The sequence below is a fragment of the Theobroma cacao genome, chromosome 2 (assembly GCF_053813885.1).
Source record: "Theobroma cacao isolate CCN51 chromosome 2, ASM5381388v1, whole genome shotgun sequence".
In the NCBI taxonomy this organism is placed as follows: Eukaryota; Viridiplantae; Streptophyta; class Magnoliopsida; order Malvales; family Malvaceae; genus Theobroma; species Theobroma cacao.
In genome coordinates, this window is record NC_142640.1 from 47,077,290 (window position 1) to 47,098,624 (window position 21,335).

At 33.5% G+C, this 21,335-nt stretch overlaps 3 protein-coding genes across 3 annotated transcripts; all 3 read right to left on the reverse strand.

Moving 5' to 3' along the window:
* Positions 1-2,939: 2,939 nt before the first annotated feature.
* LOC18609969 (D-galacturonate reductase-like) lies at positions 2,940-4,780 on the reverse strand. The gene is made up of 4 exons (XM_007045353.3): positions 4,404-4,780; positions 4,052-4,295; positions 3,795-3,974; positions 2,940-3,418 (listed from the first exon to the last, which is right to left on the reverse strand). Exons 1-4 carry the CDS (start codon positions 4,730-4,732, stop codon positions 3,194-3,196), a joined length of 978 nt encoding a protein of 325 aa, XP_007045415.3. The 5' UTR covers positions 4,733-4,780; the 3' UTR covers positions 2,940-3,193.
* A 633-nt stretch (positions 4,781-5,413) lies between these two features.
* On the reverse strand, positions 5,414-7,761 carry LOC18609970 (D-galacturonate reductase-like). Its single transcript, XM_007045354.3, has 4 exons — positions 7,391-7,761; positions 6,256-6,499; positions 5,998-6,177; positions 5,414-5,818 (listed from the first exon to the last, which is right to left on the reverse strand). The coding sequence occupies exons 1-4, from the start codon at positions 7,708-7,710 to the stop codon at positions 5,606-5,608; spliced, it is 957 nt and encodes a 318-aa protein (XP_007045416.3). The 5' UTR covers positions 7,711-7,761; the 3' UTR covers positions 5,414-5,605.
* Positions 7,762-12,351: 4,590 nt separating this feature from the next.
* Positions 12,352-16,028, reverse strand: BRL2 (BRI1-like 2). Its single transcript, XM_007045355.3, has one exon. The coding sequence runs from the start codon at positions 15,908-15,910 to the stop codon at positions 12,506-12,508; it is 3,405 nt and encodes a 1,134-aa protein (XP_007045417.3). The 5' UTR covers positions 15,911-16,028; the 3' UTR covers positions 12,352-12,505.
* Positions 16,029-21,335: the final 5,307 nt, after the last annotated feature.

Consider the following 21,335-nt stretch of genomic DNA (forward strand, 5'->3'; position numbering starts at 1 on the left):
GTGTAAATGAAATCTTCATCTTGAAGAACATTTCCAAGACCATCTCAACTCTTTGGTGAAGTCTGAGAATTTCTCTTTATCCAGGAAATTTCTCGAGAAAGCTTGTCTTTACAAGCTTTTTGAGGTTCCATCGTTGGAGATTATCACTCATGAACCAAATATCTTATTTAATGCATATAATGCAACTATGGAATGATGGTATGATTTTTCAATTTTAAATAAATAGAAAAAACCTTGTATAAAAAAAAAGACATTTATAGATAATCCCAACATTTTGGAGAAATCTAGAAGTTTTCTCTCACATAGGAAAATTTTCGAGAAAAACTCGTCTTTATAAGCTTTTCGAGAAAATCCCATCATCGGGTTTTTGTACCCATTGGCAAGATAACCAAGTCATGTGTGATGCAAAATAATGAATGATGCAAAATGAATAAATTTATAAATGTAATATTTAATTTTAAACTTTAGGATTTTATAATTGATATTTTGCTTTAATTAAATATCTCTTTTGATTTTTATTAGATTTTAAAATGATTATTTTAATTAATGGAGTTTTGCAATATAAAATTAAGATTTTCTCAACGTTTTGGAAAAAATCCTAGTTAAATTTCTCACCTTGGAAATTCACCTTGGAAATTCAACTTGAAAATGCGACTCTTCACATCTCGATTGAAATTCCATCATTGAAAATTAATTCAAATAATATTTTCCCTATGTTATTATTTTTTAAAGCATAACTACTCTATTTTTCTAAACATGGATATTCTAATTTCTTTTTTCTTAATATAATTGCAACAATTAATTCTATGCATTATTTATTTTCTTTATTAAGCTATATACTTATTTTACTTTTCATACTATATTTTTATTTTTATCATTATTATTTTTATTAAAATAAATTTATTTCTATATTTCATTCTAACTAAAATCGCTAATAAAGTAAATTGATTTGACATATAAGTAATCAAACAAAACCCAACAAGAAACAAAGTGAAATGGTCGAGAAAATCTCACCTTATGCCCTAATTTTATGAACTTGGTGAAGGTCCACACGAGCAGCTAGGCTTGGCCTGTTTGAGCCCTTTTCTCCTCATCTCTTCTTCCAAAAATGAAACCCGCCTTTACTAGGAATCGAACATCCGACCACCTAGTAAGGGGCTTGGCAACCTTAAGTCTCAAACCCTTGGTATAGAAACATCTCGTGTGTCTCTTCCTACTTTCTTTCTTGAGTTTTTTTTTTAAATGGGTCCCATGCATAAGGCGTTTCTGACAATAGACCTTTTTTACAATTTTAACCGTTTTTAACGAAGAGAATTAAAATTTGAACAAAATTGCCCTTAATGAAACCGATCCATTTATTTGGCTCCATACCTCAACCCGAAACCTATTAACGAGTCAAGTATGTTTAGGTCTACACCTCAAATCGACTCATATTCTTTGAGCTTTCATTGCTAGACTATTCATATCTGGAGTATTTCTTACTAGAAAGAAAAACGTTTAAGCATTTTGGAGTAGTTTTTGATACACGAAGAAAACCTTTAAGGGTTTTGAGCATTTTAAGCATTTTGGAATGATTTTTGATTTATGAAGAAAAACCTTTGAACATTTTGAGTATTCTTTGTTAAGTAGGCATATTCGTTAATTATGTTGTTAAATGGAATATGATGTATCGTTTGAAGTTGTTGATCTTGTTAACTGAAATTCAGTAGTTTTGGTGATTTTTGGGCATTGCGTGACTTACTTTGGACATTGCGTAACTAGTTGATAGGCATTGCGTGACTAGTTAGTAAAGTATTACGTGACTAGTTAGTAAAGCATTGTGTGACTTAGGCATTACTTAAAAATCAGTCACGTAATGTCTCAAAACCAGTCATGCAATGCCTAAAACCAATTACGTAATGCTTAAAAACTAATCACGCACTATTAAGTCACGCAATGCCTAAAAACCAGTCTTACAATAGTTAAAAACTAATCTAATCAATTTCAACTCCTCAACTTTGGGGTTATATGAATAAACCAATAAATTCAAGAACCTAAAACATATACTTTTTTTTTACTAAGCCATGAAATTGTGCATTTCATAAAAGATAGGTTACAAAACTCCATAAATTTCATAAAAGATAGGTTACAAAACTCTATAACCCTTCAAAGCAAGATAAAATATATCCTTATCGGGAGGGCCTTGCTCACTTCCCTTACGTAAAAACAAAATATACTCCCTTTACAAAATAATCTTTGAACAATTTCAACTCAAAATCCCATAAAAAAATCAAAATCTCCAGTAAACATGCTTAACAATTATCCCAATATCAGACACAACAAAATCGTGAACCACTATAAAACCCATCAAACATACTTTAACTGTTCCTTCTCTTTAAGCCCATCATCTTAACCAATCTGATTCAACTCATCAACACAAGCATCTACATCGCAGCACATGTTTCGAAACAAGTCATCATCAGAAAACATCCAGTTATCACATTCATCATCCTGCTTGCAATCACCATAAAAGAGTAAAATCCTTGTTCATCGCCCTTAAGAATCCCAAGATCCATCATCTAAAAAAATAAAACAAAATAAGAAAGAGCTTGATGTCATCTTTGGATGGCGAGATAGACAATATTTGACCAGAGAGAGAAATCGAGATTTAATTTTGAAATTTTTGTCTGGATTGTGAGATAAAAAAAATTGAAACTATTTTAATTTGTCTAAAATTGTTTAAAGAGTATTGTTGTCAAGTCATGTCAAAATTGATTAAAAATAATTAAAATTATAAAAAATGATATTTTGAAATTGAGCTTACGGGAAAGGTTATCTTTCACAATTTCCTTTCCTTTCTTTTTCTTCCTCACCGGTAGAGGCCTTGACTCTTCTCTGAAAAACCTAACGCATTATAACCATTCCTTAAATTTAATCTAAACCCCATTTACACCAACACATTATACCAATAATCGTTCTTAATTTTATATTTAGTTCATTAGTACCATCGCTGAACCGTTTACACATGTACTGATTTTCCTCTTGCCCACTGACTGTAAATCTTTCATGAACTGAGAAAAATGATGGAAACAGACCCATCATGTTATATCTTACTGTAAATGTTCGTCATTATTTACTGATATATATGAAGTGCCAAAAAACATAGATCCTAATGGAGAAAACGAAGTGCGGCAAGTGAATCATAATTTACTAATCAGCAATCATCTAGACTCTCAGCATCGAGCTCAAGCACCAAATCATGAGGTCCCAAAATAGATTCAAATGTAATTCCTTTGCGTTGAGGAAGCTGACTTATCTTGTTAGACTCCTCTTCAGTTAAAGACCAATCAAAGATGTCAAGGTTCTGTTTCATTCTCTCATTGTTGAAGCTTTTTGCTATGGAGCTCACCCCTTGCTCATATAGCCATCTCAAGGAAATCTGCCAAACCAGGAACACCAATGGAATCAAAACAACTATCTTGCCATAAATAATTATAATACAGAGTGAAACTAACTATGATAGTTCAGTTCAACAATAATCATAACTTTGCCAGATTAATAGCACTTCATTATATCATTAGACCTTGGGATTTGTTTAATTGACATGTCAAATCTCAACTCGTCAGTTAGTAACCAATGTGATGATAAAATGAGTTTATGAAATGTATATTTTTTGCATAAGGGATTAAATTCCTAAAATCAAATTCTATCTCTGTCATGTTTTGCATTTCTAGTGTTCATACATTTTCATCTTTGATGATTTTTATGTTTTAAACTTGCTTTGTTGCTTTCCATTTGAGTAAATTCAGACCCACCTGAGCAGTGGTTTTTCCTTTGGCCTTTGCAATCTCTTCAAGCACGTCACACTCCAAAATTCTGTTGTCTCCCCATTTAGTGTTGTTTGCACCCAATGGCGAGAAGGCTGAGACATGAATACCCCTTACCTTGCAGAACTCCCTCAATTTCTTTTGCTGCCATAGTGGATTCATCTCCACCTGAAAAATAACAGAACAATAATGATTGATTAGAATTGGAACTCTCATATATTCTCATCTGTCTGCATCGCACTCACTTGATTAACAGCTGGGGGAATTTTGGCAGTGGAGAGGAGCTCCTCAAGCTTCTTACAAGAGAAATTGCTTACTCCAATGGCCTTTGTTAGGCCAAGGTTCTTGCATTCTTCCATTCCTTCCCAGACTGACTTGATATCCAAGGGAAATATATGTTCCCTCATAACAGGCATTTGACGAACCTCTTGGCTCAATTTCAATGGCCAATGTATAAGGTACAAATCAATGTAGTCCAATTGAAGATTCCTGAGATAAACAACAGAACCAAATTTATGCAACTTTGGCGTAGCTAGTATATCAACAAAGGCACAGGCCAAATTTATGCGAAGTCTTATTTGGAAAAAGTAATGTTACCTAAGGCTCATTCTGATGGAAGGCACGATAAGGTCCTTCTCAGCGAAGCTGCTCCATAGCTTGGAAGTAATGAAGAGTTCATCTCTAGACTTTATCAGGCCAAGACGCAAGGCCTCGGCAATTGCTTCACCTAAAGGCTGCTCAGTCCGGTATGCAAAGGCAGTGTCAAAGTGACGGTAGCCTGCCTTGATTGCTTCAACGATGGCAGCCTTCGTGGTCTCTGGAGCAACAGGGGGGCTTGATGAAGTTCCCATGCCGATCACCGGCATAGTTAAATCACAAGAGCTTAGAGTGACCCCTGGTACTCCTATTGCCATGCTTGGTTCCATGAGAGTTCTCTGTATTTTGGTCTATATGTTGAACACTTTATACTGACCAAACCGAAGCAATATCCTCTTATAGTCATATCATGGTGGCGTTTAGAGAGGGGCGAGTCCTCGGCGAGTGCCTGACTAGATTGGGTGCCAATAGTCGTGATTGGGCAGCCCTTGGTTGGATGCTTTATTGAAAATGTTACATCATTTGACCGTGAGAAACTTTGTCCTGATTGGGAAATTTCAAAGGAGTTCTAGATGGCTGTCAAATGTAGACCGGCGCTCACAATTTAATATTTGATCATTGACTTTAAGCAAGTGCATTCATAAAAGGAAAAAGACATTCCAAGAGATACTTCACCTATTTGTATAATACTATTACCAGAGTTTGTAAAAAGACGGACCTCACTAATTATAACTTAGAGATATTGAAGTGAAATTCTGAAATACTATAAGAGTTGACTTCCCTGATTCCCACATTCATGATGAGAGAGGTTAACAATTAAATTTAATTCGAAAGCAGTAACAAATATTATTGATCCAAAACGGAATTTCATAATAATATATATATATCTCTTTTATTTAAATTTTGATATTTATATTAATGTGATATGATCATTTTATAAAGCTAAAATTATTGTATAATAAATGATAAAACGACTAACTAGTATAGCAGTTATTGTATAAAAAATTACATTCACACCCGTAAAATTTTAATATATATAACATAATTATTACATCAAGTAGAAGGGGCAAACTAATTAAGTAAACATACAGACCTACAATTCAACCAGCATATAGCCAGAGAACATCCGACATAGAGATGGATCGAACTTAATTACACATGATTTGGACTCTCGATGATATATATATATATAGGATGACATCTCAATCCTCAGCATCAAGCTGAAGCAGCCAATCATGAGGTCCAAAAATAGATGCAAATGTAATTCCTTTGCGTTGAGGAAGCTGGCTTATCTTTTTGGACTCCTCTTCAGTTAAGGACCAGTCAAAGATGTCAAGGTTCTGTTTCATTCTCTCCTTGTTGAAGCTTTTTGCTACTGAGCTCACTTCTTGCTCATAGAGCCATCTCAGAGATATCTGCCAAATCAGGCCCCAGTATCAGAAAAATATATGAATTTGACATATATCCTTTCAGTAATCAATAATTGCTCACCTAATTATTTAAAAATTTATAAAATGATATGCCCAAAATTTAATTATTCGTTAAGACATGCAATCAATTATTTTTTAAAAAAAAACGTTATAGAATTTGAAACCTGAGCAGTGGTTTTTCCTTTAGCCTTTGCAATTTCTTCAAGCACATAACACTCCAAAATTCTGTTGTCTCCCCATTTAGTATTGAATGCACCCAATGGTGAGTATGCTGTGACCTGAATACCCCTTGCCTTGCAAAACTCCCTCAATTTCTTTTGCTGCCAAAGTGGGTTCATCTCCACCTGAAAATTAACATAAGAAAATGGCTAATTAGAATTGGAAACTCTGATTTAGTTAATTGTTTTAGCCTTCTTACTCACTTGATTAACAGCTGGAGGAATTTTGGCAGTGGACAAGAGCTTCTCAAGCTGCTTACAAGTGAAATTGCTTACTCCAATGCCCTTGGTTAGGCCGAGGCTCTTGCATTCTTCCATTGCTTCCCAGACTGACTTGATATCTAAGGGAGATATATGTTCCTTTTTGGCTGGCATTTGACGTACCTCTTCACTCAATTTCAATGGCCAATGGATGAGGTACATATCAAGATAGTCCAATTGAAGATTCCTGAGTATACAACAAGAAGACCAAATATGCTACTCTGGTCTAGTTAATGTCAATAAAGCATTTGGGCCATTTATTTACTTTAGAATAAGTGACAAACTTTTTTTTGTTTAAATGGTGAGAAAGCTCTTGGGAGTAAATTTTGAAAGTCGTAAGTACAAATTATGAGATGGACCGGATGAAATTTATATAGTTAGAAAGGACCATCTCCATCGTATAGTCTAATTTCATATGTAAAGAAAAAATCTAAATATAATAAATGATTAAATTAAATATCAAGATGAATGACTTGACAAGTAAACCAAGCGAAGCCTAAGTGGCTTAATAATTTAATCCTCGTATCGATGTTTTAAGTACTTAATAAATAATGACTTGACAAATATTTATTTTTAATTTATTAATTAAATATTATGCATTAACCTCATGAGAATATTCTAAGAAGACAGTGGTCATAGAGGTACGACTATGGTTATCTAGGTTAAACATCAATTCGAAAACATTATTGTATTAATATATAAAAAATATTTTTATTTAGTTCTATTTTAAAATTTTTAAAAATAATTTATAACAAACATTATATATAAGCTGATCAGGCCAATCTTGGGTTTTAAATAATATCTGCCCATTGCATGCAGGCCAGGCTGGGCCCGAGTTTGGTTCACTTGGATCTCTCCAGTTGATCAAGGCTAGTCAAATTATTGACGAAAATTGGGAAGCTCAGTTGGTTGACGTTAGCACCGACACATTTTATCCGAAGAAAGGCTGCTAAGTTAGCTTCTTGTGCAGTTCTATCTATGCTCTACGTTCACTTGCTCTAACACATGCATATGACCAGTTTTAGCATGGAAACAACACTCAACCTACATGTTGGAAAAGCAAAAGAACTAATGTTACCTAAGGCTCATATTGATTGCAGGCAGGATAAGGCCCTTCTCACCAAAGCTGCACCATAGCTTGGAGCTAATATAGAGTTCATCTCTAGACTTTACAAGCCCAAGACGCAGGGCCTCGGCAATTGCTTCTCCTAGAGGCTGCTCCGTCCGGTACACAAACGCGGTGTCGAAGTGGCGGTAGCCTGCCATGATTGCTTCGATGATTGCATCCTTGGTGATTTCTGGACCAACCGGAGGGCTTGACATGGTTCCCATGCCGATCACTGGAATAGCTAGGCCGTCACTAGAGCTTAGAGTGACTTCAGGTACTACTACTGCCATTACTATCAGTTGCTTGTTCTTTCTACTATAGTCTGTGTGTTGAATATTTGCACTTCCCATCCCGGAGCATCCTTTTATAGTTAGTGTTAGTTTGAATTGTTCCATGCTAAACATTAAAGAATAGTTACTGTGGAAAAAGTACTTGGCAAGCTGCCTGATCACTGATGATGTGATGAGCTTGTTTACCATAGTTATGAACCGCGTGCCCTGGGTGCAATAGCAACCATTTTAAACTTTATGTGAAATTCTAGATGCGGTTTAGCTTATAATTTAAGTAATTTGAAGTGTGACTTAATGCAATAGCTTTCAAGCAAATGGGTTTAGGTAGCCTTATCAACATATATAAGGCATGGGGTTGACCAGTGACTTTATCAACATCTTGAATAATACTAGTATTTTAAAAACTTTTTCACCAAACTCTTGTCTTACTAGACTTATTTTCCAATTTGTCTCATCTCCGGCCGTCTTCTCATCCTTATCCAACTATGTATCTCCTTTTCTCTCTTAACCCTATATATGTTTGCTGAGAAGAATGAAAGAAGAAAGAGAGTGGAAGGAAAATATTAATCTGTGGTCTACTGCTTCCAAGTTTGGTAAGTAATTAAAATAATAGTAAAAGAACAAAATTCATATCATTTACCGTAAACTTTAGAATATCATATATATATATACATATATATATATATATATATGCACACAGTTTTCTAATGTCAACAGATTAATTAACCTTGCAAAGACTAATTCAAAAAGGAATTCAAAGCTATTACTAGTACTTTTCTAGTAAAGGAAGAAAATTAATTAAGTAGAGCATAGCCTATTTTAATTTTAAACATGTAGTGAAGTTGCGCAAGAAACATATATAGTCCAAAATATCAATTTAAGTTAAGCAAATAGAGTTCAATCACTTACTTACGTTCTTAGGTCTACGAGATGAAACAGATCTTTCACTATTAAAAAATTAAAAAAATATATAATTTTTATTTATAAACAAATTCAAAACTTTTTTATATATTATCTCACTCACTTACTGTGTAATTTTAAAAATATTGTTAAACTCACTCTCTCTCCACTTAAAATAAAAATAGATTTATAAGTTGTTTTCTCTCTCAAGAACACTATTAAACTTCTAAAGTTTAAAGAATCATATTTATAACGAAAAATATAAACTTTAAAGTAAAACAAAAGTAGAGGCTGGATATTGAATAAGAAATTTAAACTTGTTCAACTACACAATATTATACATAAATTATAATTTTAGTCAAATATATTAGATCATGAATTGTGATCCAATCAGTACTTAACAAATTATGACCAAAATAGTTTATGTACGATCATTAATTCCATATTCTTTGCTTTGAATACATTTTCTTTTAAAATATGTTTGGGCTCCATAAATGTACGAAGGAAGAAACTGAGCAAGTTTGCAGTCATGCCTTGGGGGACAGAATGCTTTGATATGATTGTTTACAATAGGTCGGGTTTTCAGAGGCCAGCAAAGTGTTAGCCCTAGTTAAGTTCTCGATTGGATCAATAATTCTTTAAACGCAGTGGGTACGTTACACTATGAATGGTTTGTTATTCCACCGAGTTATAAAAGAAAAACTCAATGTCAATTTAATGCTGCGGCAAAAACTAACAAATTTGAACTGATTTGACCGTAGGCCAACGAGAAGATTTATATGTGCATAATCTAACTGTTTAAAGGTGTGTTTGGTTTGTAAGAAAGAATATAGTGAGAATGGAATAATCATTTTATAAGAATAGAATAAGAGATGAATAATTATTATATAGTTTAGTTTATGAGAATGAAAGATGATAGAAATTACTATTATAAATTATTCTAATGTTTAGTTAGTAGGAATAGTTTTAGGAATAATTAAAGAATAAGTGATAAATGACAAAAACATCATTTATTATAATAATAAATTTTTAAATTAAATATTTATAATTAAAATATTGATTTTATTACTTTATTATTTATTTTTAAAATATTAAAATACAAAAAAATTATAATTTAAATTTTAAGTTTAAAATATTAACTTTTTATAATACATAATTAAAACTTAAACCTTTTTATTTTAAAATTTATTTTAATATTTTTAAATTTTAAATTTTAAATTCATTTTAATTTAATGAAAGTAGGAGAGGTAGTTGGGTAGAGAGAGAAAGAAATTGCAAAAAATGAATAAAATGTATTTTATATAGTATAGTAATTTTTCACATTAATGAAGGATATTTTTGTCCATTAATGTTTTTACTCTATTCCTTACCTCTGGGAATAGCCAATATGAAGGGGTATTGGTATTGGTTATTCCCTCATCTCCCTTAATGGTTATTCTTCCAAATAGATAAAGTGCTAAAAAGAATGATTAGGAACAAGGGGAATGAATATTCCATTCCCTCAACTAATTGTAAATTTTTATATCGATAATTAAAAAAATTAAATAACTAAAAATATCTTAAATTATGAACAAAAATAAAGAAGAACCTTTTGATGTTAGGAAAATCTCGTATCATTAGTATGTGTTTTGGCTTATTGTTGCATATATAGGTAAACGATTTACACCAAACCAATGTTGGTGTTAGCAAAATCTGATATCAATTTATATTAATTAAATTAACAAATCTTTATAGTTAGCAATTTTATATCTAGACATTATCTAATTTTGCCATGCACGACAGGTGCAAAAATTCCACTCAAAAGAATTAGTGAGAGTAAAGTGGATTGATGAGAACAATAGATTGAATGGCTTATGATATTGTTATGTTTAGATTGTTTTAAGTTAATTAAAAAAAAACATATAAATATATTTTGTTTTTATGTTTTCTTAGTTTGTGGGCGATGCCCACGCTTGACCCTACTTTGTTGCCAACATGATTCAAGGCTTACAAGAAACCCCATTGGACCTTTGCCATATCACCACAAGAAATCCTCGGCTACTTGCTGCCTGTCGTTTTTATTTTTCAGCATCTTTGGTGGGGGAAATGATTATTTTATTTTTTTATGTTTATTTTTTCCCAGTTTGATTTGTACAAATATTATTCTGAATAATGGTCAAGTTGAGAGAAACTGGGATAATTATTGTGGACCTTTCTCGATAATATAACTATTTGTGTGAGTGGGAATGGGATAAAAAAATTTGGAATAAAAATGTCTGTAATTATTTTTTAAAATTATTATCTTATATATAATAAAATTTAATCCTAATATATAACAACTTTTTTATTTTCCTCTCTTCCTCATCCACCCCACTCTCTCTCTTTCTAAACTTTCACCACTATTGCTGTCCTTCGACTGTGTTCGTTGAGAGTGCGTCGTGGCTAGCGGCAGAAGAAAAAAAGAAGAGAATAAAATGAAATTAAAATTACAAATTATATTTTAAATAAATTATAAAATTTTTATTATAGAAAATGAAAAAAAAATTAAAGTTTTGTTATAAAAATTATTATATTTTATTATAAATTATAAAAAAAATAATAATTCAAATTAAAAATCACAAATTATAATAAATAATATTTTTATCTTTTTTTCATATATTTTTTGTTATTGTAAAAATATTTTTATCTATCAAATATTAAAATAATATTAAAAAATAACAATTTTATTTCATAATCTAAATTATATAATAATTTTTTTAATTTTATTTTTACAAAATAATTATTTTATTTCATGATCCAAATATTACCTTTTTCATGTTAGTACACGAAGATAGGAACACTATCACGCGTTACAATGTTAAAGCTGATTAATCGAATGAATGGGCTATGTGCACATGATGGATTCACGGGCTAAGTGGGGAAGAGTTGATGATAATTAAGATTAATGGATGTAGATAGATGCATAACCATCAAGACTTTGAACTCCTTCATGGCCCTGCAAAACAACTCTTTTTCCATGCTTTTGACATTGAATAAACAACTTCTCTTGGGTTATTACAAGTAAAATATTAAAAATTAATCACACAAATCAGCATTATAAACCCCGCAATTAAAAAAAAGAAATAACAAAGATTATTATAACCATGATGAACTTATAACAAAAACTCCATCATAGCTTAAGTTCTATAGAAAGAATGAATGCTTCCCATCTAGCCACTAGAGCCTCTTAAGTAAAACACACCCTTGCTGGCTCTTTGAGTGAGTATCAATTTAGATGCTCAAAGGCAATGGGATAGCATCTTAGAATTCTCACTATTGGTCAAATTTGACAAAACTCTTGTCCTTTTTTGGCTAATGAAATAATAGTAATAATAATAATAATAATAACCCAGCGGACGAGCAGAACAACATATGGGAGAACAAATTAGGACTAGTACCTTAAAACAGGGAACAGAGTATATTCTGCTGGAAACTTTATCCAGCAGTAGCAACTCTTGAGTCTGGCCTGAGAAATTATGACTATATAGTGAAACCTCAAAAAAGTTATCCAAGTTCCTGGGGCAACTTATCAGGCTTTCAGAACTTGGAAAGGTAACCTGTTGGTATTAACAGATGGATTTTTATGCAACATGAATTGTCTCCAGACTGGAATCTATTCCATAATATTGTTAGACATGTTACTTGTTTGGACTTGAGTACAATATCTCCTGGAGTGAAATTTTGGCTACTCTCCTTTTGCTACTAGTATGTTCAACCCAGTGATTCCCATCTATAAGCTCTCAAATTTGCATAAGCCAGAAAGAAGGAAAGAGTTGCAAAATTAGATACATCAAAATTCTTAAAAAACTGAGCAATAAATATTACACAAACCTTATCTTCTTACATTAACCATAATCAAATAGACATTACCTTATTTTCAAGCACTGTTGCTGCTTCCATTGCCAGATCCAGGCATCAACTCTCTTAGCAAGGCCACCACCTGCAACATATTAGGCCTTTTGGAAGGGAAGTCATCCACGCACTGCAATGTTATCTCCAAGTACCTCATCATCTCTTTAACTTCTTCTGCTTCTGCTTCATCAGTTCCTTTAGTCACCAACAGTATTTCTGGGTCTATCACTTCCTTATGTTTCTGTTCTCTGACCTTCATTTTTACCCACCCCACCAAGTTGGTGTCCCCAAAATCCTCTTTATCGGTTGGACGCTTTCCAGTCAAGAGTTCCAGGAGGACAACTCCAAACGAATAGACATCACCCTTTGCAGTGCATCGAAAACTTTGGTAGTATTCTGGTGGGACATAACCGGGTGTGCCTGCAAGAGTGCTTACACTTAAATGAGTATCAAGGGCACTTATGAGCCTTGCCATCCCAAAATCTGAAACCCTGGCTTCCAATTCATGGTCCAATAACACATTGCTTGACTTCATATCTCTATGTATAATATGTGGAATGCAATTGTGGTGGAGGAAACAGAGTCCTTTGGCTGCACCCCTGGCAATCTTTTTCCTCTCCTCCCATGTTAGAATCTGTCGATCTCTTGCCTTTGCTCTTCCATGGAGCATTTCTTCAAGACTGCCGTACTCCATGTACTCGTACACAAGCAGCCTTTCCTCCCCGACCATGCAATAGCCCAGTAGAGGCACAAGATTCCTGTGCTTTATCTTCCCTAAAGTTTCCATTTCTGCCATGAATTCTCGATCACCCTGGCAGCTCAATCGAATAAGCTTCTTGATTGCAACACTTGAACCGTCCTTCAATGTGGCTTTGAAAACCTCTCCAAACCCACCACAACCTATGAGGCTTGCTGCTGAGAAACCATTTGTGGCTTCAATGAGTGTGGAAAACTTGAGTTTCCTTAGCTGCCTCTGAAATGTTGCGACATTGATGCTCAACGGTTCTTTCTCTTTGTCAATCTTCCATGTGGTAGCTGCATGGGATGCTTGCAACCTATTAAGCATCTTGACTTCCTCTGCTTCCTTACGCCTTGCACGCATAGCAATTGCCCATACAATCAAAATGCATATAGATGCAATGGAAATAAGAATTCCAAGGATAATGCTATTAGCCCATGAGACAGCTGCAGGCTTCCGGCCTCCTTTGCCACCATTCAAATCTGAATTGGCAGCAGCTTGATTGTTTCCATTCCTGCATTCTTGCAATGGAACTCCACAAAGTCCTGGATTATTTGCATACTGGCTTGCTGGAAGTGTACTGAGCTGACCCCTTTGTGGAATTGGCCCCGTTAATTCATTATTCGACAAGTCAATCTGTACCAGGAAAGATAGGTTTGAGAATGACTCTGGTATTTGGCCCTGCAACCTGTTATGTGATGCATCAAACACACCTAAATTCCTGAGCTGGCCAAGTGACGGGGGAATCTCTCCAGAGAGCTGGTTATGTGCTAATTCAAGAACTTGCAAAGCCACCATTTCCCCTATTTCGTCTGGGATTTTTCCACGAAGCTCATTGTAAGAAATATCCAGATACTCCAATGTCTGGTATTGTGTAAAAAGACTCAACACCGCTCCAGAATACATTCTCGTAAAATCACAACTTTTCAAATTCGGGATCTGCAACAATCTTTCAGGCCTGATTCCAGCAAACTCTAACAGTCCTCCAACTCCTTTACAGGAATTTCCCACATTCCTTACAAACACCAGAGTGTTGCCCGCAAGAATTCCACTCAACGATTTTGCCCCAAGCTGCCGCCCAAGTCTCGGTGGGATTTCTCCTGTGAGCTTATTGCTGTTCAGATCTAACCACACCAAGCTGGTGCAATTTCCTAGTTCTCCCGGTATCTCACCACTCAAACTATTGTTAGCAAGCTGCAGAACAGCTAATCTTGATAAAAGGCCAAATACCCGTGGGATTGAACCGGTGAGTTCATTGCTTGTGAGAGATATCCATTCGAGATTACTGCAGTTGAATAACTCCACAGGAATGTCGCCAGTAAGACGATTGTTATTAAGGATAAGATCTTTTAGGTTCCTGCATTTTCCCAAATCTTTTGGGATTTTTCCTTCCAAGTCATTAAACCATGCTATCAGCTGCTCAAGATTCTCAAGCTCCCCAAACTCTGTTGGAATTGAGCCATTGAGATAGTTCAAACTAAAATCAACTGTCCTCAGATGGGAACATTGTGACAGTTGAGGTGGGATTTGTCCTGAAATGAGATTGTCTGGTATCCTCAGCTCTTCAAGTGCAGCAGCTCCTGGGCATATATCAGGTGGGATGATTCCAGAGAATTTATTGGAACTCAAATCCACAATCCTCAAGCGCTTACAATATGAAATGGAAGAGGGAAATGGTCCGGAGATGATGTTACTACTCAACTGCAAGGTATCTAATGCGCTAAGATTCTGAAGGATGGAATCCGGAAAGGGCCCGGTTAGGTTGTTATTCGATAAATCAAGGAGTTGCAGATAAGAACAGGAAGAGAATGAAATGGGAACTGGGCCTGAAAAGTTGTTGTAAGAGAGCTTAAGTTCTAAAAGTGAGTCGCATGCATTTCCCAACTCAGAAGGAATCCAACCGGTGAGATGATTATGAGAAAGATCCAATCTTTGTAAGCTAAGAAGCTCTCCAAAAGAGCTTGGGATCTCACCGGTGAGAGAATTGAATGAAAAATTCAATGTTGTGAGTTTTGTGCAATTGGAAAGATAAACAGGAATGGAATCCATAATATGGTTTCCTGACAAGTCAAGGAGCAACAAGGAATTGCAAGAATTCTCAATTTTCAAGCCTGAAATAGATCCTGTTATGTTGTTATAAGAGAGATCAAGACCCTGCAACTTATCAGGATTTGATAAAAGATTATCAGGTAAAGGCCCTGTTAAATTGTTATGGGATAAATTCACGTATTCCAAATTTGGAAGCTTGGAGAAAATATTGTCAGGGACTAGACCAACAAGTCCAGAGTTAGACAATTCAAGGCGCTTCAATCCATATGGGAGTAGAAGCAAAGTTGTCGAATTTACAGTAAACATATTTGAAGACAAACTCAAAACAGATAGCATGTCTAGAGAAGCCAAAGGATTAAAAAAGAGAGTCCCTGAAAGGCTACACTGACTAAGATCAAGTTGAATGACTCTTCCTGAAGAGCATGAAACTCCATACCAGGCGCATGGATTCCTTTCGGGCTTCCACCCTGACAAAACTCCATTTGGGTCCTTCTCAATCATCTTCTTGAACGCAAGAAGGGCTACTGCATCGGTTTTGATCGGTGGAACAACTACTTGTTCCGTTGCAGAGACTGAAAAACAAACTGTGAAGACTAGTGCTAGAGCCAGATGACATAAAAGCTGAACTGGGTTGCTCTCCATTGAAGAAACAGGCTTTCAGGAACACAGTTGAGAGAGAGAGAGAGATGAAGGTTACAAAGAGTGCAAAGCAAGAGATAGGGAAAGGGATAGTGCAATGTTTGGAGAGAGAGAGAGAGAGAGAGAAAGGGGGGGGGGGGGGGGGGGGGAGTGGTGAAAATGATGAGAATTTGTTGTTGATGCAAAGCAGAAGAGAAGCTTTAGAAAAAGAAGTCGCTTTTAAAATGTGTTATTTTTTTATAAAATGGGAAAAAAGGAGGGAACATGGGAAAGTAATAAGAAAAGAAAGGGAATTCAGATGGACGTTGGTGGTGGACTGTGGATGTGCTGATGTGCATGGTACTAACACGGTTCATTTAGTCATAGTTATTGAGTACTAGAAATCGTAGAGCGAAGCAGTATATGGTATATAGAAAGACAGAATTTGCTGAAAGCATATCGATTTGACTTGTGGTCAAAAGGTAGAGGACCCACAGACAAGCTCTAACTAAGATCGGCTTCTTTAGAGAAAAAATCTTTAATTTGGACTCTGGGTTGTTGATCCAAGAGTCACTGTCTTCTGTCAGAGAGGCGTGAGAGAATGTTTCCTTCTTTCATATTTGAGAACATCAGATGCAGATACGGTGTAGGTGCGACTTTAACATCACACATCTCAGTCCCCCGTCTGGACCATTGTCTTTGTCTCTCATGTAAATGCAACCCACCTGACTATTGTTGCTTGTTTAGTCCAATCCCATTGCCATTGCCTGGAAAAATTTCATTTCCATCAACAGATTTTCAACTTTGATATTTAACCTTGACACCAATAAGTATTGAAGATGGATATGAATATGAAAGTTAGACTTGTTAGATGTCAAATGTGTCAAACACATACGGATGTTGGATGCAAACCCTCAGGTCTAAGTAAATTACCATACTTGTTGTTTTTGTGAAACTCAAATCAGAATATTTGACAGAAATGACATAACTGCAGCTTTTGCCTAGCTACTTTTATGTTATCCTAGTGTCACTTTCAGTGTAATTACAATCCCACCATACTATTTATGGATTTACTACAGTAAAAGTTTTTCACTTCTTTAATTCAATTGGAAATTTTAATTAATTCACCGACTTATGCCATGTAAAGTTTCCAACTATACAAGACACTCCAACAGCTGTTGAAGCTTTACGTTCTCGGATCTAATGCTCCACTGGGTTCTATTTGGTGTGTGTTGACAAAAATCGAGTGACAACCAGCATATTAATTTGCTGATATCTCAAAGGATAAGCATGGATCTACATTTGCCATGATTGTATAGTAATCAAAAAATTATTATTATTGGTAATTTTTGTTATTATATATAACCACCATCAATCCATTTCACTCATTGGTATTTGTCCCATTAGAAATTGATGTACTGGGATAACTAGAACCGAATAGCAGTAAACTAACCAAAAGTAAACTTTTACATAGAATAAAAAATAATATATATATTCTGAGATACTGCATTATCATAAATCAAACACTTAAGATTGATAATCCTTTTGATGTCCATCACATTAACCCATTTTATAGCATCTTATTGGTATTCCCCATTTGTTAACGAGTGGTCTATGCGATAATGGAATCAAATCCAGTAAAAGGATTTCTAAAACCAGATGGAATCAAATACAGTAAATGGTTGAAAAGTTTATACCTCTGATGAACTTCATCAATAGTCAAGAACATTTTCAATCAAATAATCTTTCATCTCACTTCAAAATTTTATTGGAATTTATTCTAGTATACTTTTTAGAGATAATTTTTCTTCAACAAAATAAATTATTTAAAATACCTGTTTATTACATCAATTTTGTCTTATTTATTACTCCAATATTAAGGTTGTTAACTTAAACATGTAAAAAACTAACATGCAATCTAATCTTTAATATGCTACAACACCATAAACATGAAAATTTTGTGCTTGAAAAAAATAATGAAAATTTTTTATCTTATGATTTTTCTTTAATTTATGCTTATTGTATTACATTACTGGATATATGGTATATGGGCTCATTATTTAGCATAAAAAATATTAACCCTCAGTATTAAATACCCTTAAACTGAAAATCCTTGTTCTGTCTTCATAGATTGTTTTTTTTTTTTATATACTGTATTAAAAGATATTAATGAAGGAAATCATATCTGGTATGGGTCCCCATTAGATAAAAATTGAATGGAATCGATGATATTATATGTATATGGTCCAATTGGGAAGAGCATCAATTTGGAAAGTTTATTACCCACTGGCAAAAATTATTAAAACATTAATTAATTGTGGGGAGAATAGAAATGAGGCCCCACAAACAGAACAACAATCAATTAGCTCTTGTGGTTAATGGCATATTGGCATGGGAAGTGATGATGCCCCCATTCGGTCCCTTTCTTACCAAGCGGTGCTAACTGGCTTAGCCCCTTTGTTTGATTCAAAATCCTGCTATTTCTCAACATTAAAGTTGAACCTTTTTAGCTGGTCAAGGGTCCACCTTTTTCTTTTGTTTTATCTTGTACAATCCTCTTACATATATAGAAATCCTTTTGCAATTCTTCATCTTATTACTATTGAGTTACATGCTCAAATGCACTCTTCATTTTAACAAATATAAAGCATTATTATTGTTGGAAAAATTATTACGAATTCCATTATCTAGCTTTCTTTTTTTCAACAAGTAAAATTACAACATCAGTCCATTATTTTGATATAAGTTCCGCTAAATTACTAAATTAACTTTTTAAGGAGAGTATATATAATGACTGAAATACTTTTTTTTTTTTGGTAGGAATGGCTAGAATAGTAAAATAGTTCTTATATTTTTCTCAAATTTTTTAGATAATTTTTTATTTTTTATTGTATTCAAATGAATACATTAAAATATTATTTTTTAATTAAGTCCTGGATGAAAACTTATTAAAGTCACTGACTTTTATCATATGAATGTCTATGTGATCGTTATCTTTTCTATATTGTTCACATGGCAAAATATAAAAATTCTATGTTGAGTTGTACTTACATAGCATTTTAATGTCATATTAGCATCTACATATAGTAAAACCTCTATAAATTAATATTTGATAAATTAATAATCTCGATTAAATAATATTTTTGATCGGTCATGCTTAGGACTAATGTAGTAAATTAGTAATTCGTTAAATTTATAAGATAATACATTTAAAAAAAAAACATATAGATTCTACTTGATATATAAATTAATAATCTTCATATGCATCAAAATTATATTTATACATGACTCAATTAAGAGATTTTTATAAAATATGATTTCAATGTTACTTGTTTCTTCTTGAAATTGATGTCACATTAGACTTCATCTCTAACTTTTCTTAATGTATTAAGAAGCTCTAGTATAGTATTCTCGTATTGTAAGAGCAAATTATACAATGTGATTGTTGCTTTGAGTGTATCTTGATAGTATTTGATATTATTGCTTGGCTCACTTACAAGTTAAACTTTTCTAACACTCACTGTTTCAATTGTTTTTGGGTACAATTTATATTTTCTATATTATACTCACATAATACTTTACACATTTTATCTGTTATTGTTGATTATTTACAGTTCAAAAAATCACTGTTTAGTTTTACTTTTTGTAATACTATATTTTTTTTATAGATGTTTTTGCTTCACATAATGTTCATAAAGTATATTAATTAAGTATATATTGAATGTAACTTTAGTTTGTTGTAAAAATGGATAGATTCATGACTTTTATTTAATAAAACTAATTACATTCATGAACTTGTATTGGTTAAAAAAATATATAAAATAATGATAATTCATAATTCGGTAATTAGGTAATATTTGTATAATTATAATATATATTATATGTATTAAGTACAATATTTTAAAAAAATATAAAAAATACTCGATAAATTAATTTTTATTAATTAATGTATAAATTAATAAATTATTAATTTATCGATTAAATAATATCTCTATTAATTAATAAATTTTTATGATTTCAAGGGAATTAATTTATAAAGATTTTATTGTATATAGAGATTTTATTTTTCCACGAATGTGCCATGTAGGTACTTACGCGGCAAAGATAAACCCCAATCACCTTTGCTGAATTTCAAATTTGAAAAGCTTCATATGAAAAGACAAAAGCACGTAAAACAAAATGGTTGCTTTGAAGGGACTCAAACAGGGGTCGCCAAAGTTGAGCTGATCTATAGAATCATGCGGTAAAATGTAAATGGTAGAAAGTATACATAGGAGAACAGTGTAAACCTAGGACGTACAAAAAGGTAACAAATAACACTGTACTTTGACTGCGACAACAATTATAATTCAATAGCATATATAGCTTCTCGATGTTAGCATCGTTAATGAAGAAACGATAGATAGTGTTTCACGTCAATCAATCATCACATGCTTAATCATCGAATCTTAAATTTAGGGTACTATGCTGCCGGCAGCCGATTTGGGAGACAAGATTGATAGTCTCCCGCTATATATCCCGCATGCATAGTCATGGGTACACCATAGTCACTCGCGCACACGCATATAAGCATACATATTAATGCATTTTCGCTTTTTTTCTTCTTCTTCAGCCCTTACTTTCCTTGGCACGCCAATGGTAGTGGTATTTGAAATAAAGAAGGATTCCAGTCAATCCGAAGTATGGAGAGTAGAGACCTCTTCTTATGATAGTGGTAGATTGCATATTTTGACCGCTGAAAGAAGTTTGTGTAAGGTTTATTATTAGTGTTGAGTATATAGCCCTTTGCGTAATTATACTCCTTGGGGCCTTTTGGGAGAAAGTGTAGACTACTTAATTTGTTCTTCCAAAGTTTTTCTAATTCTTGCCATATATCCAAACTATTGCCCAAGCAGGTTTTGAGGATAGAGTAGTGGTTTGACCAAAAAGGCTCCGGCCGCGAATTGCCATTATTTAATTCTCTTTTCGCCGTCCTTTCAGAAGCTTTTTCTCCAGGAAAGACAGCAGATTTCATAGCAGCCACTAAGAACAATATGATAAACAAAGATCACCCTTGAGCAGCCAAATAGCTAGCTAGTCTACACCCCGAAATTAAGGACAATTAATCAGCATATGGCACTGCTGTCACAAGCGCTGTAAACAATTTAAAAGAAACAAGTGGAGATGTTGTTGTAATTATATTGGTACACTAAGAATATTCCAAATTTTGGTGATGGTATAGTTAGGGACAAGGAAACGAACTGGATACAATGGGCTATCACCTGTACTCTACTAATTTCCACTTGGAATAAGATTGAAAGCAATTGCAAAAGTTGGCAATAAGACAAGTCGATCGCTAAAATACCATATAATGATCCATCACTCTTTTTCTTTTCTTTCCAATTATTTCACAAATGTTTTATTTAATTATGTATTTTTGACAGGATAAAGTTTTGTGTGTTTCGATCAC